Source organism: Buteo buteo, chromosome 12 (genome assembly GCF_964188355.1).
Source record: "Buteo buteo chromosome 12, bButBut1.hap1.1, whole genome shotgun sequence".
NCBI lineage: Eukaryota > Metazoa > Chordata > Aves > Accipitriformes > Accipitridae > Buteo > Buteo buteo.
This window is the reverse complement of record NC_134182.1, coordinates 38,163,404-38,185,887: the sequence shown is the minus strand read 5'-3', so window position 1 is coordinate 38,185,887 and position 22,484 is coordinate 38,163,404. Positions and strand designations below refer to the sequence as shown.

The 22,484-nt window shown below is 59.6% G+C and overlaps 3 protein-coding genes across 3 annotated transcripts; all 3 read right to left on the bottom strand.

Moving 5' to 3' along the window:
• Window positions 1–520: 520 nt before the first annotated feature.
• Window positions 521–3,169, bottom strand: LOC142037630 (prolactin-releasing peptide receptor-like). The gene is made up of 2 exons (XM_075042094.1): window positions 2,769–3,169; window positions 521–1,154 (listed from the first exon to the last, which is right to left on the bottom strand). Exons 1-2 carry the CDS (start codon window positions 3,167–3,169, stop codon window positions 521–523), a joined length of 1,035 nt encoding a protein of 344 aa, XP_074898195.1.
• Window positions 3,170–8,585: 5,416 nt separating this feature from the next.
• On the bottom strand, window positions 8,586–12,228 carry LOC142037707 (nucleoplasmin-like). Its single transcript, XM_075042188.1, has 7 exons — window positions 12,193–12,228; window positions 10,911–10,963; window positions 9,743–9,915; window positions 9,439–9,521; window positions 9,226–9,345; window positions 9,033–9,126; window positions 8,586–8,671 (listed from the first exon to the last, which is right to left on the bottom strand). Exons 1-7 carry the CDS (start codon window positions 12,226–12,228, stop codon window positions 8,586–8,588), a joined length of 645 nt encoding a protein of 214 aa, XP_074898289.1.
• On the bottom strand, window positions 11,732–15,684 carry ADRB3 (adrenoceptor beta 3). Its single transcript, XM_075042093.1, has 3 exons — window positions 14,393–15,684; window positions 13,289–13,356; window positions 11,732–12,855 (listed from the first exon to the last, which is right to left on the bottom strand). Exons 1-2 carry the CDS (start codon window positions 15,682–15,684, stop codon window positions 13,317–13,319), a joined length of 1,332 nt encoding a protein of 443 aa, XP_074898194.1. The 3' UTR covers window positions 11,732–12,855; window positions 13,289–13,316.
• Window positions 15,685–22,484: the final 6,800 nt, after the last annotated feature.

The following is a 22,484-nucleotide window of genomic DNA, read 5'->3' as shown; positions in this document are numbered from 1 at the left end:
GGTGACCCACCGAGCAGGACGTGGGGATGGGGACGGGGACAGCCCTCGAGCCATGCATGCTGCCCTGGGGGGCTGCCTGCAGCCAGGAGGGGAGAAGGCAGCCTTGGGTGGGCACAGCCTGTGCCCCCCAGGGAGGTGCAGGTTCACCTACGGGACCCTCGCGGGAGGGATGGGTTTTGCCAGGGCTAGCGGGGTCGCAGGTGCGCAGGCGGGGGCAGCTGGGGCGACTTAGCAGGGAAAAGGTGCAGCAAAGGCATTTTTGCTCTTGACAGCTGCCGTCCTGGAGGCGAAGGGAGCTCAGGGCACGCCGGCAGGGAGCTGAGCACCCCGCCGCAGGGCAGGCGTAGGGAAGGATGCTGCAGCGAGTGCTGCAAACCCCTGGGCAGGCAGGAGGACCCCGTTTGCGTCCGGTCCCACTGGCAGGACTGGCATTCCCCAACCCCTCGGCAGCGAGGAGAGCTCTGCCGTGCGTGGGATGAAGCGCACGGCCGTGGAGGGTCCGGGGAGGGGGACCCCGGCCTCAGAGCACGCCGCCGGCAGCCCCACAGTTCTTGGCGGGGATAGTCTTCCTCTTGCAGGTGAACATTTTCCGGAGCTCCCCGCGGAAGCGGTCGTGGAGCCAGGCATAGAGGAAGGGGTTGCAGCAGGAGGAGCTCATGGCGAACCAGTGGCAGAGCAGCTGGATGAGGAGGAAGTAGTGCTTGTTGATGAGATTGATGTCGATGTCACGGATGATGTTGAAGACGTGGATGGGGAGCCAGCAGACCCCAAAGGCTGCCACCACCAGCACGATGAGGCGGAAGATCTTCCTCTTCCTCAGGCGGTCGAACTCGGCTTGGCTCTGCGTGGGGTGGCCGGGCACCACTCGGTTCCTCAGCTTCACCGAGATGCAGATGTAGGAGAGGGAGACGGCGGAGAGGGGCAGGATGTAGGTGACGATCAGGGTGCCGTAGGCGTAGGCCAGGCGCTGCGTCTCCTTCTCCATCCAGAACTCCTCGCAGATGGCGAAACCCTCCTGCCGAAACTCCACGTGGTACGTGTGGGCGATGGCGGGGGCCACCAGCCCGCAGGAGAGCAGCCAGATGCCCCCCACCACAGAGATGCAGCTGGTGACCGAGATGCGCTTCTTCAGGGGGTGCACGGTGGCGTAGTACCTGCGGGGAGAGAAACGGGGGAGCCCGAGCCCCAGAGCATCCCTCCGGCAGCCCAAGGCGAGGGGTGGCTGGCGGTAGGGCTGGGGCCATGGGAAGCAGAGCCCTGCCAAGCTCCGGGAGCAGGGGCACGGCCCCGAACGGCTGCTGGGAAAGGGCTGGCTGGGGACATGGGGGACAACGGCATCCCCTCACTCTGCCATGGGGGCCATGGAAGCAGCAGGCCAATTCTGCTCATTTGGGAAGTGGGATGCCTGGCAGGGCCGGGCACGGAGCATCCCTCCCGCAGCCTGTCTCTGAACCTGCCTTGGGGACCGCAGGCAGCACTGAGTGAATGACAATAAAAGCCGGTAATTCCTCTTTTACTTCCTCCTCCCCTGAGCATCTTCCACTCCTCTCCACGCTGCCTTACCTTATGACCAAGGACTGGCCCTAAATGAGCTCCCAGTGAGGTATCTCCAGTGAGTGTAATTTGATTTTTTGCAGCTTTTTCACATACTAAATGCTCTGCCCCCCACCACAGCCCGCACCACCTGCTGCTTAGTATCGCAGCGTTTGCTATTGCAATGTTTAATATTGCAATGTTTGGGCACCGACAGCTCTTGGTGTGCTTTGCTCGCAGGCTTGTGCTGAAGTCCTCGACCAGTAGAGCCCCGGTGCGGCTGCATGCTCCCCCCTCATTGGAGCTAGAGGATTTGGGGTAAAATCATCCCTTTGCAATAAATTCCAAAGACGTTTTATGAAAGTGCTGAGGACAGTATAACTTGGTGGCTGCCTCTTTAGCAGGAGAAACAAGCAAATGGTTTTTAGCCCCCCAAAATAGGGCTCTGTTGAAGAGCAAAAGAAGAATGCCAGCACTCCTAGGGACATTTCAAGCCCCTGGTGAAGGCAGCAAGGCTCTGCCAGCAGTACAGGCCTTCTCAGCTATTCTGCTCAAATATTCCTTTTTTTTTTTTTTTTTTTTCCCCCCATCATGGTCCTGCCCCACTCTCCCCCAGAGCCAGAGGCAAACGAGCATGAGAGGCATGAGAGACACTCTTCGGCGCTGCCATAGGTGCTGCCAGCATCACACCCATCCCTGCAGGGTTTGGAGCATCTTTCATGAGAGGAGGTCTCTATGGAAACAGGGGTTTTTAAAACCACCCCCCATCAGACCCTGCCCCGGCGCACTCAGGGAGGCACAAGTGCTCTCCACCCAGGGGCCAGAACACAGGCTGATTCGGGTGCAAATTTATCCAGCAAAGTAGGAACAACTGGGTGCAAACTCCAACAAGCCCTTGTGCGAGAGCAGTGCCTGCCGGGAGAACAGACCTGTCCGCGGGCAGACTAGATTTCGATAGAGATGACTTCATACAGGCAGGCATGAAACTGCACGACATCATTTCCCAATGCAAACCAACAGCCGGCCGAACACCCCCACTGCGCTTTCTCCACCGGAGGCCGAGTCCTGATGCTAAAGAAAAGGCTGTAGAGAGACTGCAAAGATCCCTTGGATTTTTCCTTTTCCAATTGTGAGTCTTTGGGACTTAACACCCTGAGCTGAGCAAGCAGCAGCTTGAAGGGACCGGGGGGGGAACAGACACGGACCCCCAAACCATCCACCCCGCTGGCACTTACCTGTCAACCGCAATGGCCGTGAGCGTGAAGACAGAGACGTAGACAGTCATGGGCTGCATCAGGAAGACGAAGTAGCACAAAAACTTCCCGAAAACCCAGCCCTGGGGGTTGAAGGCGTAGGCCAGGGTGAAGGGCACACACGTGGCACACATCAGCATGTCGGAGAAAGCCAGGTTCCCGATGAAGAAGTTGGTGACGTTGTGCATCTTCTTCGTCTTGCAGATGACATAGAGGAGCAGGTAGTTGCCGAAGATGCCGACGAGGACGACGAGGGCGTAGCAGGGGATGATGAGGGGTTTGAAGGACTGGATGAGCTGCACCCCGGTGAACTGCATGCTGGTGTTGGAGTGGTTCCGCAGGGCGAGTTCGTAGACGGTGGCGTTGGCCCCGTCCCCCTCCATGGCTGTGGCTAAGCCCCGCTGCCCGCAGGCAGGTGAGAAAACCCCTGTCTCAACCAGCTTCAGCACCCCAAAATCCAATGGTCGTGGGTTTCAGGTGTCCACGGGGTGCATCCTTCTCCTTGTCACGGCTTTGCTGTGGCTGTGTCCCCCCCCCCAGCTGCACAGGACCCTGCTCCACAGCTGGGGAGGCTCCTCGGGATGGCAGCTTCGTCCTGTGGGCTCCTGGGGAGGGAAATGGAAAATCAGGCTCAGAAAAGGGGTGATGCTGGCGAGCAGCCCTGCATCGGGAGGGAGAGACAGCCCTGGGCTCAACAGCAGGCTTGGGGGGGGGAAGAAGAGAAGGAGAAAAGCAGCGGGGCTGACTGTGAGCTTGAGGAAAGCACTTACCGAAACCTGCTCTCATCAACACCCCTTTAAACGAAGCATTAGCAGCAATCCTGCCTCTGCCCCAGCCTAGCTGGCACGGAGGGGCAGCTGCTGGCAGAAGGAAAAGGGAAGCGGCAGCTGAGCCAGAAAATAGCTCCTAATGTTTCTGGAAATAACAAAGGACATTAATGGGTAAACGAATAAAGATGCTCTGCTACTTCTGCACTGCCTCAGCCTGCACCCCGCTCATCTGTCCCTCTAAGGAGATTAACCAGGTTCTCCTCAAACACTAGGTCTGGCAGCAGCCGCTGCAATTCAGAGGACTCAGACGAGATGTTTTCATGGACCCCCAGCACAGTCCTGCCGAAAGCAACACCAGGTTTTCACGTCATCAGCCATGAAAGGAATGGGATGGGGGGGCAAGGAGGAAATTCAGGGGCAAAAATTAGATCAGTCCTGGAAGACAGGTCCCTGCCTGCCTGGGCTGCTTCCCACTAGCAGCCAGGTCCTGCCAGGAGTCGCTCGTTGGCAGCCGGCCTCGGGGGAGTGCAGGCAGCACCTTTCCCATTCCTGGCACACAGTGCTCACTGCCAGACCCCCAGGACCCCCTGCCCAGTGCAGTCCTCTCTCCTGGGCTGCTCCCACATCCCCTGCCTCCCTCCTGCCCAACGAATCATCTCACCACCCTCTGCAATCCAATTTCCTGGGCTATTTCCATATATTATCTCCGACTCTTTCCCAGCACAGGACTTGCCACCCTGTTTATTTCTCTCTGTACCAGATGTTATTTCACCCTTAAGCCCTCACACACCAGAGCTAGTAAGACCAAAGCCCACCCGGCAGGTTTTGGAAGTCCCCAGGGGAACCAATGGAGAGCTGCACCCAGCCACCGTTTTGTAACGTATCTCAGCAGCCTCCCAAAAGCTCCATAGTCCAAATTTGCATTAATTGGGTTTTTAGATCAGCTGCCATGCACCCTGCCTGCTTCACCTCACAAGTTTGCAAGGCACCCTGCTTCAAAGGATGCATTTGGAGACAGAAGAGGTGTTTCGGAATAAAGTCCCTCTTATCAAACATTTGCTGCTGCATCTGAAGCTGTGCAACCACCTCCCCGCACAGCCAGCACCACTCTTTGTTCTGCTCAGGGAGGGATTTTGCCAGCTGAGCATCAGCAGGTAAAAATCCCCCCTGTAAATACGTTACCATGCGCAGAAGCCTCCTCCTGACACACATCCTCAGCCCCGCACACCTCCCTAAGCCAAGGACCGCTTTTCCACGTGAAGCACCAGCAGCAAAGAATTAAGTTGTGCCACCCAGCAGCGATTAGCGGCAGCCGTCTTCCCACGGGGTGGGCAGGCTCCTGCTCAGGGGCTGCCCTGGGGATGCAGAGGGGAGCAGACCCCCCACCCCATCCCAGTGCCCCTCTCATCTGCTGCTGGGGGGTGGTGAGACCGTGATGGTTTTGGTCCCTGCTCTGGGAGCGGGGCTGGATCCAGCCCTCCTGGCGAGGAGGGGGACCGGGGCAAAATATTTTCAATGGGGGGAAGTTTTACTTAATTTAGTTTATTGCAATTAATGCAAGCTTCCCATCCTTGGCGTGGGTATTGAGACAAGCGAAAATGTAAATAATTAAAAGGTATTCGGAGAAATGCCTCCTCCATCCCCAAGCTTAGGCATCCTCCTGCCCTTTCTGCCCCGCTCCGGACTCCTGAGATAGTGGGGTTCATACCACCACTAGCCAGCCATGCACCCACACCAGCTGGGCACCCAAGGACATTGATGGGGCGCTCACACTCACTGGGTGCTCAGGTTTGCACTATTTAACCCTTCATGCAGTTAGTTGGGTGCTCATGAGTGAACTGATGGAGTGCGCATGCATCGAACAATTGCCCACTTATGCACAAAATAAAAGGGCATTCCTGCAGGGACCAGCCCTGAGCAGGGGGAGGCACAAACATTTCTGAACAGGCAAAGCCTGGGGTGACCCCCAGCTCTCTGGGGGGGTCTCGTACAGCTCCCCTGGGCTTTGGGGTGTGACTGTGAACATCGGGAGGGCATGCACCCAGCTGGAGCTATATGGTACCAGGTACCCAGCAAAGCCACCCCAAAACAGCTCCCCAGCCCTACCAGGCTGTGATGCTGCGAGTGCTCAGGGCTGTGACTGACTCCCCACCAAGCCCAGGACCATCGTACCCATCACCCTGTGCAAAGCCCACTACCTCCTGGGGAATAAGTTAGCCTGAAAGAAATCTCTGAAGCAGCTTTTAGCCTAACAGGAGCATCTTCTGCATTAAAATGTCATTCTCACATCCCCGTTCTCTGCCAAAACTCATCTCAGTTTATTCCCAAATGAGCCTTTAAGTCATCAGGCACTCGGAACTGACAGTCCTGCTTTTGTGTCACAGGCTGGCATCCATCCTGCATATGAATTCTATGAGGAGCTCGGGGCTGCCTTTTCCTTCCCAAAGCGTGCAGAGCCCTGTCCTGCCCATGGGATACTGGCTGCCACGTGCCACCCTCACAACAGGGTGACGAGGGGACATCCCTGCCACAGGGGAACAGAGCCTGTTTTGGTGCTGGCTGGGTGGACACAGCACCAGCCACACGCAGCGTGCCCGGGGGCCGCATCCTGCACCGGTGCCCTCTGTGCCCGCCTGGGCAGGCGTGCAGCCCCACACCTGGCACGCTCTATTTGTGCCTGTTTTGTCTCCATGACATTAAGGCTCCTCTATTAATTACCTGGCAGTTACCATGGTTATGCCAAAGCCTTCCAGGAGATGCTGCCACACAGGATGCAGGACAGGACGAGTGTACCGCTGCCAGGGGCTGTGGGAAGGGAGACGACGGTATCTCCCCCAGGGCACCCACCCTTCCCACTGTTGGGTCTACACCGGCTCCAGCCACGGGCTGTGGCTCTCCAGGGTCCCACGCTGCATTTGTGGCCGGGGCTGGGCACGCTGTCCTGCAGACCAGGCTCCAGCAAGGGGCTTGTGGCTGGTGTGGGGTGACAGTTCTGTCCCCACGCACCCACTGGCAAGCACCGGCAAGTCAGCCAGAACCACGGTGGCTGTTTGTGCGCTTTGCTGCCGGACACTTCCCTGACACTCACTGGGAGTTGAAGAGGCCACTGTGCAAATTCGCTGGCACTGACCTTAATCTGCGTTGAGTTTCTTTTCTTCCTGTATTTCTTTACAGGGCTTAATCTGCACCCAGCGAGATGTCTTAATGCGGCTGCTGGATCACACTGAGCTGCCGGCATTCAGCGAGCTTTCCAACTAACAGCGTGTTTCATTCCCTCCTGAGGAATTAGGAGCAATACATTCATCAGCCTTTATTCCTGCTCCTCCATGGCTGGCACCCCTGCCTGTGCCCAGGGCCTGCAGAACACCTCCGGGATGGGCAGTGGGGGGCTGCATTACCCCCAGGCTCACACGGGACGCTCTGGCCCCCACGAGGCACCTTCGACCCGATCAGCCCTGGAAGCAGGGTGCAAGCAAGAGTCCTCACCCCCCAGGCAATGCATTGTCACAGAGACAGGTCCCAGAGCTGATCCCGGTGGGGAAAATGAGCCAGAATCACCTGTTTCGATGAGAAATGCAACGGTTGTGGCTCTGATCCTCTCTCCAGAAGGAGCACATGCAGTCTCGTGTGCTGGGAGTGAGGCGAGGGCAGGGAAAAACTGGATGAGTTAATTCCTCATTATAGTTTTGCTCTCCCCACTCTTCCACCCCCAGAACTTGGGGTTCTGCACTGCAGCAGCTTTCTGCTCCCCATCCCAGGGCACATCTCAAACCCGCGAGGCAGGGAAGGGGCTCGGGACGCACACTTGCCTTGCAGGAGGTGATGCCTGAGAAATCCCTTGCCAGGGCGAAGGCTGCATGCGATCGCCCTGCGATCCTGTCCCCTTGTGTCCCCGAGCCCAAGGCCAGGCACAGCCCACGCCAGCGGCTGACGTGCTGCCAGGCTGCAGCCCATCAGGGCTGGCAGCTGGTTTCACCCAGGCCCATCTCCGGCCTCTCCCAAGCCATTAGAGCGTGACGACAGCAATCTTCCCTCTGCGCACCGATCAGCTCATCTCTGTGGCCTTTTCTATTATAAGTGGGGAAAATAAAGAGAGACCCGTGTGCTCCCTTCCCAGCCCACCCCGCCTGCAGATTCAGGGCTCCCCTTTAAAGTCAACCTCGCTGCCGGCTAATATCATGCATGTAATGGATTTGGGCAATTTTCTCAATTAGGAGTTTTGATTATATTATTTCAGTGGCTGCTTGTTCTGGGCAGCTTTTGGCTCCATTTCCCTGGGCTGCCATGAAGATGGCAACACAACTTAGTCCTGTTGATCCAAACAGATGATGATCAGAACAGTTCCTACCGGAACAAAAGGACCATTAGAAGGGAGCACACAGGATAACTGGTGCCAGGCACGAGCGCCTTGGCCTCAGAGCATCGTGTCCTCCCCCTGAAGAGGCAGCTGAGCTTATGTGGACACACCAGCCTCGAGCCAGAGCACGGTGCAGCCTTCCTCCTGCAGACACACTGAGGCTGGGAGACCCCCTGAGCCTCCTGTCCTGGCAGTAGGCAGGGGAGCAGGCAGGAGCAGGAGGCAGCAGCCTGCAGCTCCCCAGGGGCTGCTTGCTGGGACCCCCGGCCCCCCAGACCCACAGGTTTGTGGTGTGACCCACAACATCGTGGTGATTGCACCCAAGAGGAGGCAGGGAACCGCCGGAGGCAGCAGGCAGGCAGGGACAGGACAGCAGGCGACAGCAGGCTGGCACAGGAGTACCAGAGCACAGTCCAGACTAACTCCAGGGTATTTGCACTTTCCCATTGTTATTGCAATAAAAGGAAAAAAAAGAGCATTTCTAGGAGCGTAGTAGGAATGGAGGGGGCAGGGAGAGGAGACAAGGGATGACATCCAAAGCCCAGACAGCTTGTGTCCCCCTCCAAAGTTCTGTCCCATTCAAGGATCATCCTGGCACAGGGCATCCCCACCATCACCGTCATGCCAGCTCCACTCCCAGAGCTGCAGAGTCTTCTCCGAGCTGCAGCTATTCTATGATGCTCTAGCATCATCCTCATCACTTGTGTCTTCCTTTGAGAACTCTTCCTTGTGGGCTTCATACTTGGCATCATCTTCCACTGGGAAGAGGGAATGCAGGGCTGCAGCAGGAGGGGGTGGCCCTGACCCGCCGAGGGGACGCAACCCCCCCCCAGCTGCAAACACAGCCAGCAATCCCACCCTACGCTGGGAGCGGGAGCACGGACACCATCCCACCCCACAGCAGCAAAGGCAGAGCAGAGACCTGGCTCGAAACATCATGTTGAGCCCACGAATGCAAACAAGCACTAGTCTGCCCCACAGACCAGTGTTCCCTCCATCCCTGGGGTGCAGCAGCCCTGTTGAGGGCACCAGGTGCCACTAAAGCCACCATGGGACCCACAGGACCATCCCCAGCGCAGCCCCTAGCCCACACACTCGCCCCGGCCCCGCAGCACTCACGGGTGATGTGCTGCCCACTAAGGTAGACCGGTCCAGCTCCACACTTGAGCACGAAGGTGATGGGAGGGACCAGCTCCAGACCTTTGAGGCTGATCTGCAAAGAGTTGGAAGTCAGAGACTCCTGACCTCAGTCCGGGGTGAAATTATCACCCCACAGCCGGGGGCTGCATGCTGCGCGTTCAGCTGCCCTTACCATGGGGAGCACCGAGGTCCGCAGTGCCGCGATGGGCACCGGCTTGTGGTCTCCGTAGGTGTTTTTCGAATCAACGGCCACCACGTGCAGCTCATCCCTGGCCTCAGCCCCCAGGCAGATCTGCAGAGCCAAGCAGAGACCCCGTGGCAGGGAGCCCAGCTGCTGGGGCATAGGCTCGCTCTGACGGGCTCTTCGGCAAGCCCCGGATCTCACTGTTTTCAGCAGGACCAGGTGCTCCAATAAGTCATCGTCCTCCTTCACCACACAGGTCCGGGTGCCCGTGTTCAGCTGGCAGCCTGCGGGAACACAGCATCGTCCGTGGACACGTGAGCTGCCCAAGCAGGGCAAACCTCGAAAGCAAAGGGGATGCTTTCCTGGGAGCACACTCCATGGGAAAGGGGGAAACACCCTTCATGCACACCCACCCCAGGTGCTGCAGGGCACAGCCACTGTCCCCCCCACAACCACTCCTGCCTGCAGGTCCCACCAAAGCAGCCCAGGGCGTGCAGCTCCGTACCCCACAGGACAGCAACCGGCCTCTCCTCCGACAGTGACCTGGAGAAGGAAGAAGAGGTGCTCATCCTCCACGGCAGATCCAACGGCGGCAGCAGGAACCAGCTCCTGTGAGACAAATACCGGAGAAAACAGCATTCGGCTGCTCTGGAGTAGAAATACATGGAAGAAATGTGACTTCAGAGCACTGAGAGCAAACTCTCTGCTCCCAAAAGACCAGAGCCGGGACAGCAGCATGCCAGCAGCTCGCACCAGGACAGCAGCTGGACCAGCATCCCTTCGGCGAGGATAGCATTGCTAGGTGAAGGATAAAAACACCTAGCTGCTTGTGCATCCCTAGGGAAAGCAAAAGACAGTTAAATGCCTTTACAGACAAAACCAGCTCTAAGAGGACGAGCAGCCTCCCTGCAGCAAGGGAGCACCATAAGCAGCTCAGGGCAGTTGGTGCAACCCTCCCACACAGAGCAGTTTCGGCAAGCCAGAGCAGCTAAAGCCTCCCAGAAGCATTTAGTATGAAAAGAACACTTGGAGGCCTCCAAACGCCACGCTAGCACCAAGGACTTGGTCAGCATCAGCGTTTAATCCAGCAGCACAACCCAGCACAGGGGTGTCGGAGGGAGCTGCCCCCTGCCCCACACACAGCAGCATCCCTGGGGGAACCACAGGACACATCCCTCCCCACACACTGCCCAGCAGCCCGCACCCAGCAAAGGAGAGCAGCACCGAGAGAGCACCAAGCACCAGCACCTGGCACCGGGTGCTAATAAAGAAAAGGGGGACACCGAGGGAGGTGCGGTTTGGGAATGCAGTGCAGGTGCTTGGGGGGGGCAGGTGGCACCAATGCACCCACCACCCCCTCATCACTGCACACCCCCAGGAGACCTACAGCAAAGAATTAAGCCTGAAGGCAGAAGCAGCTCCATTTGAGCAAACTTTATCATAGATTCATAGAATACCAGGTTGGAAGGGACTTCAAGGATCATCTGGTCCAAACTTTCTTGGCAAAAGCACAGTCTAGACAAGATGGCCCAGCAGCTTGGCTGGAGATGAGGATGCCAGCCCTGGGAGCGGAACGTGCAGAGACCCAGGATCCCCCTTCACCCCTGCCTGGGGCTTGCCTATGGTTTGGGAAGTTACTCATTAACACCGTGGCTCTTGGGGGGCTAACAAACAACTCCTGGGCTGGTGCTGGACTGTGTCCCCTCAACGGGTCACTGAGGGTACCCTGGGAAGGATGAGGCCATGGGGGGGCTTGGGGGCACACAGGACCTGCTTGTGCTCAGAGTCAGCTGCAGGGATCAGACACCGGCCCGGCAAGAGCCACCAAACCGACATCAGAAACTCTAAAATGGAAACAGTTGGCAAGAGCTTAATTTTTCTCTTTATTTAGCGATTTCACCCTTGCTGGGTATTAAAAGCAAAACGCGCCAAGGGAGGATCGCAGCAGTGGAAAACCCCAGCACCCTGGTCCCTGGAGCTGCAGCCAGACCCCACAGCCTCCATGTGGGAGCTGGGACTTCCCCAGCACCAGGAGGTGGCACTGGGTGCTTCTGCATGGGCTCCCTGGCAGGGACACGGTGACCAGTCGGGCCAGCTTGGGAGGTTGCGGGTGCGTAGGGTGCCCCAGTGCTTTGGGCATCATCCTGGCACAGGGCTCTCCACCTCACCCAAGCAAATGTGCACTGCTTGTAAACTCCCAAGTTCACACTGGTAAAAAAATCCTGAATTACTGTGGGATGGCAGTGCCTACTTTCTGGTGCATCCCCAGGCTGGCAAACCCCTGGGGGGCACAAAGCTCCCTCCTGGGGCACAGGGCTGGCAGATGCTGTGCCAGACCCTGAGGAGGGATGGCTCTGCCTGCCCTTTCGGGGTGTGGGGAGATGTGGCAGGGCTGGGGGCTGGCACCATGGCATGCCCAGAGCCTGGCTTTTCCCTGCCTGCCCGCTCAGCGGGTCCCTGCCAGCTACAGCCCCAGGAGCCCAGGAGGGGTTTGCACCCCCGAGCCTCGGGCAGCCCCTTGGGAAGAACACATGGAAGAAGCATCCCTCTGCTCGGCACAGATTCGAAGGCATCACAGAGTTTCGAAGGTTTATTTCGCACAGAGGGTGGGGGGAGACAAAACAGTACAAAAACTTTACAGTCACCGTGACTTATTTACAACCAACGTTATCCCCAAAGTCACTGCGTGGCAGTGTGGCGTGGGCACGGCCGCGAATGTGAGCGCCCATCTGTACACGCACCCCGAGCTCTGCTGGCACCGCAGCGTGCACGGAGGAGCCACTGCAGCATCTCGGGGCTGGACTGGCCCTACTGCCACCTCCCAACACGCTGGCAGTGCAAAAGGGTTTAAAGCAAGAGCTTAACCTCCCTGCCCTCACCCCACTGCCCCACGTACCCAGACCAGCATGCAGGGGCCTCGGGATGAGAATCAGCCTTCTACAATGCTCTCCCCACCTGATCCCGCTGCTGCTGCTCCTCCACTTCATCCATCCACCCTCCCACCCCCGAACGGCACAGAAACACGGACATCTGCCCCAAACAGAGAGGGAGAAACAGAAGGAGATTTGACAAGAGCATAATTCACTTTTTTGTGCCCAATCCCCCATGCTTGGAGCTCCCCTTGCTCCCTTGTGCTTTTCCTTTGCTAAAGGTATCGCTGGAGTTCAGCGGCTGAGACAGGGATGGAGCAGAGATCCTGGAAAGGGCTTGTGCCTACAGGAGGCTCTTCTCCCCTTCCCAAGGGGCTGTCCAAAACCCGGCCAAGCCTGGGACGACAAGGTTCTTCGAGAGAGCAGAGCCGCCAGCCACCGCATCCTGCCACCAGCCGTGCCAGAAAGCACCCCCGGGTGGGAGCTGGTCCCCTGTCCACACGGCGAGCGCAGGCACATCCCCGAGGCTGCGCTGCCTCTTGGCCAGCAGCGTGGGAGCTTTTTCCTAGCTGGTTCCAGCTCTCCAGCACCAACAGCATGGAGGAGCCTGCTCCTCGGACCCTGCTGTGATTGCGAGCGCTCCCAAGGGATAGCCCTTCTCCTCTCCGGGTCAGTGCGTGCACCGGAGGGTCCTTCCAGCGCCATCGCCCCCAGCGCCGCTCCTCCGTCCACTTCACGACACCCGGCCCTGCAAGAAGAGGGTGGGAGGTGGCGCAGCATCACCCACCGGGCTCAAGCCTCGCAGCCTGCATAGCGCCGGGGATGGGGACCCAAAGCCACAGCCAAGGAGAAAGGGCAGCGGTAGGCACGGAAGGGGATCCAGGACTGGAGCCGGGCAAAAAGCACCATGCATGAGGTCTGGAGCTCCAGGAGCACGTAAGCCAACGCGGCAGAAGCAGCCGCCCCGATGGGGGTTAAGCATCCCGGGGCAGGCAGGGAGGTGTCAGCAGATGGCCGGGCTGATGCCAGGCTCACGTGCCCGAAAGCAGGCAGCTGCCTGCGGGCTGGCCAAAGGCTGCGCTCCCCCAGGGAAGGCAGCGGCCAAAGCGGGCAGAGGAGACGCTGCGAGGGATGATCGCCCCGACACCGCTGCAGTGCCGGCCGAGGGGAAGCACACTCACTCTCTTCCTGGCTCTCGGCTGCTCCCAGTCAGATGGAAGGACCAGCTGGCATCTCTCTGCCGGAAAACCTTAAACAGGACAGCACAGTGCATGAAGAGCCCAGACCTTTCCCCACTATTTACCATCCCATGTTCCTAGCATGGATAAATACTTCCTCAGAACATGCGAGTTCAGAAAACACTTTCTGGCACCCCTTTCTGCACATCTCTGCTGACAGCAGCTCTGCCTGTGTGTGCTGGCAGGAACCTTTCCTGCCTTTGGGCATCAGGAGGGGTTTCAGACCAGAGAAAGCCAGTTAAAATCCACAGTAACCAGAATAATTCAAATTTTGTCATACTAATAAAAAACTCAGGGGCAAAAAAACCCACCCTGTACTTTGCAGAACGAGGTATAAACCCACGTAAGGGTGCAGGCAGCAGGCTGGCAGGGCAGAGCTGCAGCATGGGCATCCCTGCCAGCCCTCTGCCCTGGCATGGAGCTTCCAGCTAAAGGAAGCCCATCTCCCATCCACAGGGCTGACAGCAGTGAGGGACAGAGGGTGAAGAAATAAATTTCCTTCCCAGATTTACACTCTGTTGGAGGGCAAAGTGACCCACTGAACCCAGGCTGGCGACAGTGGCCCCCAGCTGCCTCACTGCAGTGGGGGGGGTCCCGTGTTTTCCTTCTTTAACAGTAGAAAGCGGGAATGGGGGAGAAGGAGGGGAATCCCAGGCTTTGGGATGCATTCCTGTTTGGCTGGCTTGCTTCCCTATTCAGCACCAGTGTTTTCTTTACCCAGGAACAGCAGACCCCATCCTGGCAGGCTGGGGTGTTCCCCGGGAAGGGACAAAGCAGGACTGGGCTGGGACCCCAGTTTTGCAGCCCAGTGGAGGGGCCAAGGTTTTAGGGGAACCTAAAGGCAGAGAGCAGTGATTCCCAGCTCCACACCCCAGCACCTCTCCCACGCACACCAGGGTCTGCCTGCCCTCCAGCTCCGGGGTCTGCCTGCCCTCCGGCTCTGTGCTGTGCCGTCAGACCACGGCCCCACCATCGACAGCGCCCCTGGTCGCGCCCCAAAGGGCTGGTCCCCCGGAGCCCCCCGAGCGAGTGCCCGCGGGTACTTACTCGTCAAGCTGCGAGCACAGCGTGGTCTGGGTGCCCTGCGGCCGGGACTCGCCCAGGGGCCGCTGCCGGTGGCCGCTGCCCTGGGACAGGCTGGTCTCCTCCATCCAGCTGCTGCAGCGGCTGCTGCTGCCCCGCGCCTCGGCGTCCTCCCCGGGGTGTCCGGGGGCTGCCGCCTTGCTGTCCTCCGAGGGTCCCTCCCGGGGGCTGAAGGCACAGGGGCAGCGCTGCAGGTCCTGCGAGACGGCGTGGAGCCGGCGGTCTGCGCGGCGTGGGCAGCACAGCAGCTTGCGGAAGGCGCTTCTGAAGTCGGGGCTGCGGCAGTAGATGATGGGGTTGAAGGCTGAGTTGACGTAGCCCAGCCAGTTGAGGAAAAGGAAGAGCTGATCCGACACCAGCGGCCGGCAGAAGACCTTGATGATGTTGGCCACAAAGAAGGGCAGCCAGCAGAGCGTGAAGGTGCCCATGATGATGCCCAGGGTCTTGAGCGCCTTGTGCTCCTTGATAGCCAGCAGCCGGGAGGGCCGTCTCCGCCGGCTGCTCCTGGAGCTGGGCCTGGGGGGCTCCTGCAGGAACCTCACCTTGTCCTTGCCGATGATCTGGACGTGCCGCGTGGCCACGGCGAAGACGCGGACGTAGACGAAGATCATGACGAGCAGGGGCACGTAGAAGGAGATGGTGGAGGAGATGATGGCGTAGGTCACGTTGGTGACAAAGTCGCAGCAGCGCGGGTCGTCGTAGCAGCGCACCGCCTGCTCGTCCGCCCCGTCCCGCCACCAGTGGTTCATGATGGGCAAGAAGGAGATGAAGGCGGAGATGGCCCACACCAGGCACACCACGGCCCGCGCCCTGCCTTTGGTCACCAGCGCCTCGTACTGCAGCGGCGACGTGATGGCGAGGTAGCGATCCACGGCGATGGCGCACAGCGTCTCGATGCTGGCCGTCACGCACAGCACGTCCAGCGAGGTCCACAGCTCGCACGCCACCGTGCCGTAGGGCCAGTGGCCGCTCAGCAGGACGGTGGCCCCCGGCGGCACCACCAGCAAGCCCATGATGAGGTCGGCGCAAGCCAGCGAGGTGACGAAAACGTTGGTCATGGTCTGCAGCCGCGGCGTCTTGGCGATGGCCACGATCACCAGCAAGTTGCCGGCCACGATGACCGGCACGGTGAGGCTCAGGGCGGCCCCCACCACCCACTGCCGGCTCAGGCTGGCGGCCCCGCTGCAGTTGCCGCCGCCGCCGCCCAGCGCTGCGGCCCCCCAGGCGCTGCCGTTGCCCGCGGGCGGGGGACTCATCTCCGCCGGCCTCGGAGGGAGGCAGCGGGGGGGAGACACGGCTCCGGCACCCCCGACGTGCGCGGCCCCGCTCCCTCCCCGCGGCCGCCGGAGCCCGGAGCAGCCCTCGGGGCGGACCGGCGGGGCTGCGGCGGGGCCGGGCTCCCCTCGGCGGCGCTCCCCGGACGGCTGCTGGGAGGAGGAGCCTTTAAAGGGAGCGGGGGCGGCCCCGGGCTGCCCCGCTCCGGACATCAATGAAAGAGGAGAGGGCTGCGGCACCGCCTCCCCGCACCACCCCAACCACCTCCGGCCGGGCGTCCCTCCCGGACCGCCCCGCTCCCTCCGGTAATGCTCACGGTGCGCCCCGGCCCCTCGAAGCGCACCCTTCCCCCGCCTCCCAGCCCCTCGCCCTGCGCTCCAGCCCCTCGCCCTGCGTCCTTCACCCTGAGCTCCAGCCCCTCACTGTGCGCCCCTGTTCCTCGCCCTGAGCTCCTCACCCCACACTCCAGCCCCTCACTGTGCGCTCCAGCCCCTCTCCCTGCGATCTTCACCCTCCACTCCAGCCCCTCGCCCTGCATTCCCGTCCCTCTCCCTGCGCTCCTCACCCTGCGCTCCAGCTCCTCACTGTGCGCTCCAGCCCCTCGCCCTGCACCCCTCACCCTGCACTCCAGCCCCTCACCGTGCGCTCTAGCCCCTCACTCTGCGTTCCCGTCCCTTGCCCTGCGCCCCTCACTGTGCGCCCCCGTCCCTCTCCCTGCGCCCCTCACCCTGTGCTCCAGCTCCTCACCCTGCGCTCCAGCCCCTCACTGTGCCCCTCACCCTGTGCTCCAGCCCCTCGCCCTGCGTCCTTCACCCTGAGCTCCAGCCCCTCACTGTGCACCCCTGTTCCTCACCCTGAGCCCCTCACCCTGCACTCCAGCCCCTCACCGTGCGCTCCAGCCCCTCGCCCTGCATTACCATCCCTTGCCCTGCGCCCCTCACTGTGCGCTCCAGCCCCTCTCCCTGCGCTCCTCACCCTGCGCTCCAGCTCCTCACCCTGCACTCCTGTCCCTTACCCTGCGCTCCAGCCCTTCACTGTGCGACCCTGTCCCTCACCTTGCGCCCCTCACCCTGTGCTCCAGCCCCTTGCTCTGCGGCCCTCACCCTGCACTGCAGCCCCTCAGGGTGCACTCCAGCCCCTCACCCTGCACTCCCATCCCTCTCCCTGTGCCCCTCACCATGCGCTCCCGTCCCTCTCCCTGCGCTCTTCACCCTGCGCTCCAGCCCTTCACTGTGCGACCCTGTCCCTCACCTTGCGCCCCTCACCCTGTGCTCCAGCCCCTTGCTCTGCGGCCCTCACCCTGCACTGCAGCCCCTCAGGGTGCACTCCAGCCCCTCACCCTGCATTCCCATCCCTTGCCCTGCGCCCCTCACTGTGCACTCCTGTCCCTCTCCCTGCGCACCTCACCCTGTGCTCCAGCCCCTCTCCCTGTGCCCTTCACCCTGCGCTCCAGCCCCTCACTGTGCGTCCCTGTCCCTCGCCCTGCGCCCCTCACCCTACGCTCCAGCCCCTTGCTCTGCGCCCCTCACCCTGCACTCCAGCCCCTCAGGGTGTGCTCCTGTCCCTCGCCCTGCGTTCCCATCCCTCTCCCTGCGCCCCTCACCCTGCGCTCCCATCCCTCTCCCTGCACCCCCTCACCCTGCGCTCCAGCCCCTCGCCCTGCGCCCTTCACCCTGCACTCCAGCCCCTCGCCCTCCGTTCCCGTCCCTCGCCCTGCGCCCCTCACCCTGCGCTTCAGCCCCTCGCCCCGGTCCCACACCATCTGTCCTTGTTCTCCACACACCCCGCACCACGCCATGCTCATACCAGCCCCTCACCATGCACCTGGGTCCTTCTCTGTGCACCCCTCACCCTGCATGCCTCCATTCCCTTTGCGCACCCCTCACCATGTGCTCTGGTCCTTCTCCATGCACCTCAGCATCTTGCCCTGCATCCCTTGCTCTAAACCCCTCGCCGTGCATCCCAGGGCTTTGCTATGTGTCTTTCTCTGTACACCCCTCACTGTGCTCAGGCTCTCCTTGGGCAGGACAGGCTGTCCCTGATGGGGACAACAGCCCTGTCCCCCCAACATCAGCAGAGGGATGACAAGATGACAGCCCCGCTCCAAAAGACGGCACCCAGAGCATCTCACAGTCACCATTTCACTTCCACATTTATTGCCCAAAACTCCTTCCCAGCTGATGGAGGAGAATGGCCTGACCTTTGTTGCTCCCCCTCCTGAATTTGGGTGGGTGCTGGTGTTCTGCAGACCCCCACCCACACTTCCTTCTCCACTCACACATGGTGGCAGGGAGCCACCTTAGACTGGAAGGCACTAGGCTGCTCCAGAGCCCCAGCAGCCTCGGCCCCATCACTGCCCCCAGCTCCACTCCTCCTGAGGGCCCCTGGGCAGACTCCAGAGCGGGTAATTTTTTCACTATCAGCTATTTATACAAATACTGGAACTTCTAAGACAGGCGCTCTCCAAATATGGCGTTTTGAAGTTTCAGCCAAATGGGGGAATGTTGACAAAGAGGAAAAAAATATGTGTAAAAAATTATCCAGTTGGCATTTCTTCCCATTCATGAGCTAGCAAAACAGAGCCCCATTTTTACAAGCTTGATCTTTACAAGATTGTTTTGGTTTTTCAAAGCAGTCAGATGAGGGCTTGATGCAACCCCTTTTAGCTCCCAGCTCTGGCATTAATTGCTGGCTTGGACCAAGCCCTGGACTTGCTATTTACAGCGCGATTTGTCCCTCCACTGGAACGGTGCATAGCACAAACAAGATGCGTACAGGGAACTTGTCGTCTTTTCAATGTCGCTGCACATGTAACTCCAGCGTGCATCAGCACACGGAGCCGCCGCTGGATTTTGTGCCGGAAAAGTAAAGCAAGAGCATCTGTGGGAATGTCCATGGGTAATGAGGGCGTTGGGCTTGGCTCCATGGATCTGGCAGAGGCCCGGCACAGGGGCAGGATGCCCGACTGTTCCCAGCTCTGCCACCACCCTGCTGTGTGACCAGGGGCTGGTGGCTTCCCATCCTCACCTCCGCTCTCCATCCTCACCTCCGCCTCCCCAGTTGCCCAATGTGTGCCCACCCGGCAGAGCTGGGCTGTGTGCGGCTCCTGGGTACCAAAAAGGCTGCAGGACTCAGCCCGGGGGGTTTTACAGGGTATTCTCCTGCAGCCAGTCCTTCATGGCACCTTCAGACCATCTCTGTGCCCTGGAGGGGACCTCCTACCACATTCAAAGTGAGTAACAGACAGACACTGCCCATGGCGGGACAAACAGCCAGGCTTTCTTGAGGTGCCAAAGCAGGCTTCCAAAACACCACTTCTGATGTCTTCTCTCTGGCACTTAAATGAGACTTTTCCTCCCACTCCCAGACAGGAGAGCTCAGTGCCCTCCTCCCTTCCCAGGGAGCCGACCCGACTGGGGAAAGGAAGGGAGAGTCCCAGGCGTTTCATCAAGGCAGGGGAAGTAACGTGGCCCAGTATCTTTGTCCCAGTTTTACAGCTGGAAAAGCTGAAGCACAGAGTTGCTGGGTCTCACACAGCCCTGACCCCCATCCCTGCTGCTCTAGAGCCTCAACCCGAGCCCCCACGGTGCTGGAGACCCCGACTGCACCTTCCAGCCCAGGGCTGTCACCAGGGAAAGCATCCTCTCCCCTTGCCCATCCCTGCCATGGGCCAGAACCACTGGCCCGGCTCTCTACCTGCACAGCCGCTGCTGCCACGGGCAGGGGGAGGCAGAGCCGGCCCTGGGGAGACCCTGCAGGGAAGTGCTGGCCAGCGGGTCAACTGGCTGTTTAGAAAACTCTGGGAAAATATGTTTATGCCATGAATCAGAGCAGCTCCTTTGGCTGTTGCTACAGAATAAACAATGGATATTTAAAAATACTTCTTTATACATAGCGAGAAAGTCAGGATGGATTAGGGAAGATCCCTACTTGGGGAGAGATGGGATGCAGGGAACAAGCAGTGCAGGTCTCCTTGCTGGATAGCACATGGAGTTCCTGGTGCCCACAGATGTGTTCGGAGAGAGGAAAGAGATGCCTGTGCTGGTCCCAGACACATCTGAGGGAGCACAAGGTCTGCCTGGCCATGGAGGTAGAGGTGTGAGGCAGCTCAAGTAGCAGCTATGGAGCCCTTTGCAGCGGGTGTTTAGCAGCTCCTGGAGGATGCCTCATCATGGGGCATTTTCCCCTGTAAACAGAGCCTAGCACCAGAGCAAGATGCCTGCAAGGTCCTGGATTCCTCCCAGGGCAATGCTGAGGGCGAGGGGCTGCATACCATCCTGCAGCAACAGGCTCCCCCGTGCCCACCGATGCCCAGCACTGCCTTGGCAGCGAGTAGGAGCCATCCCTTAGACCAGGGAGGATGGAGCAGGGGCTTCCTCTGTGCCAGTGTTTCTTCTGCAAGGAGCTCAAACACCCTTTTGTAGATTCCTGGCGGAATAACTTGGGGTCGTTTAGAGACAGCTGGACACAAGCCCACCTTTCTCCAGCTGGTGCACGAGCGTAGCCCCCCATGCAGGGCAAGGACAACCTGCTTTGGCTGGCACTGGCATCCTGAGCCTATGTAAGGTGTAAATCACTCTCCCCAATCTTAAAGTTTTTGCATGCTGGCACTCCAGCTTAAGTGGATGTAAAGTCCCTGCACTGTTTAATCCCTGTCCCACAGCCTTATCCACCCCAACCAGGCTGCATGCACACAATCACCCTAATTAAGTGTTTCAGGTTCACACATACAGTTCCAGTTCTATTAATCGCTTTCACCAAAGGTGTGGGTGAGGCATGATCCGAGACATGTAAAGCAGATAAATCAGCGCCTGGCATTTAGCAGATAGAGGGGAGCTTGTGATGGCTGCAGGAGCTTGGCACATGCAAGGTCTGGCTCCAGCCCGCTTAGGGGAAGGGCAATGCACCCCGAAGGGTGACGTACTGGTGCCGGTCACACTGTCCGGGTGCAGCCTGCCTCGGAACTGCAGAGTGAGCCAGAGCTGCGGTGCTGACCCTCTCACCTGCAAACCGGAGAGCCAGACCTTGACCAAACCCAAGGTACCCCAGCGTGCCTGTGCAGATGTGCACCGGGACAACACTGTTCAAAGAAGGACGGATTAGTTCTGTCTGCCCAAGAGACAAACCCAGCCTGGGCAAGTGGTGCACAAGCCTGTGTACGGGCAGCTGGCAGGGAGGAGGGCACCAGCTATCAGATCCCTGCCCAAGCTCCCATGACCTGCCACCTCAGATATTAAGCATAGTTTTAATCCTCTGTCCCTCATGTTCAATTCATAATTGCATCTGTGAGCTCACGAAAGCTGGCTGGGCCCCAAGAGGGCAGGCAGGCACCAAGGAGGGGCTGAGGCTCGATGGGAGGAGAGGAGAGACCGGGCAGTGACGGGCAAGCGCCAGCTTTGCCTCCCAGCATCATTAAACGCAGCACATTCAGACTCTGCCAAGGCTGAGCCAGGCTGATGCCACACTAGGATAAAACAAAAGCTTTTTATAGCTGGGAACTCTTGCTCTCTCCCCTGGCATGCTGTTTGCATACTTGCCATTACAGAACAAGTGATAAAAACCAGCACACAGCAGGAGTCACAGCGGCATTGCTGCTCACTGCCATCACCACTGCGGGCACACCGACCGCAGGGACGTGGGCATTCCCCTCTCCCCGGACCCTCACTGCTCTCCCCTTTGGTTCAGCCTTCCTCAGCTTCCCCATTGCAGCAGGGGGTCAGAAAGCAAACCCAATGCAGCAAGTGTTTGTACTGAAACCATCAACAGAGCATTTGAGGGGTTTTACCTGTCCATCCCCAGCCCTTCCCTGGAACGTGGGTGCAGGGAATGGAGCAGGAGAGAGGCACTACTGCAGCCAGCAAGACGCAGCTCAGCTTTACATCACTAAGAGACAGTGCCAGAGCCCCTCTTGAGCCAGGCTTGTGTTGCAAAGCATTGCCTGTGCATGAAATTCAGAGCCAGAGCTGTGCTGGCGCAAGTCCCCAGCCCAGAGCAAAGGGCGAGGGCAGCTGGAGAGGTTCACCAGCACAGCCTGGGAGAACCGCAAGCCCCAGCACCTCTGGGATGGGCACCGCACCCCTACAGCCTCGTCAGCACTCATTCCCCCACGAGGTTTCCAAAAAGCGTTTTCCCAAGAAACCACACACACTCTAGGAACATGACAGCACCCTTCCTCCTGGCTCACATGCCCCAGCCTAGCCAGAGCAGCCTGAGCGACCACTAAAGCCTTCAAGAACTTTGAGATATGATTTACTTACGCAAACTCTCTGGGGAAGCACCCAGGCAGGTACAGGGCAGCAGGCTCAGGCTCTGTAGGCAGGACTAACACCGCTGCGAACTTTCCCTGCACAGCACAGAAGTCCCGCCAGCCCAGGACCCCGCAGCTTCCCCACATCCCCATCTGCACAAAGGCTCTGAGCAAGCCCTGCCCAGAGACCCCACAGACCCACATCACCCTGCAATGCCACGTGGGGCTGATGAGACATCCCCTGTGCAGCAAACCCACCCGGGCTCAGAACCATCCACAACACAAAGCCACACACCATACCCGTACCTGCACCAGTACCCACCATACTACCGGCTGCCACCAAGGTCCCACCAGCTCCCCAACCTCTTTTTTTCCTCCCTCCCTAATTCCTAAATGCCTCCCAAGTGGAGGGGGCTGCATTCCAGTTCAGCATTAACCCCCTCTTGCTGGGCGGGCTGGCACAGCCAAGGGGTGACATGGGGCTGTCCTGGCTGCAGGGAAGACCCTGCCCACCCACCCAGGGCCACGGGGGAC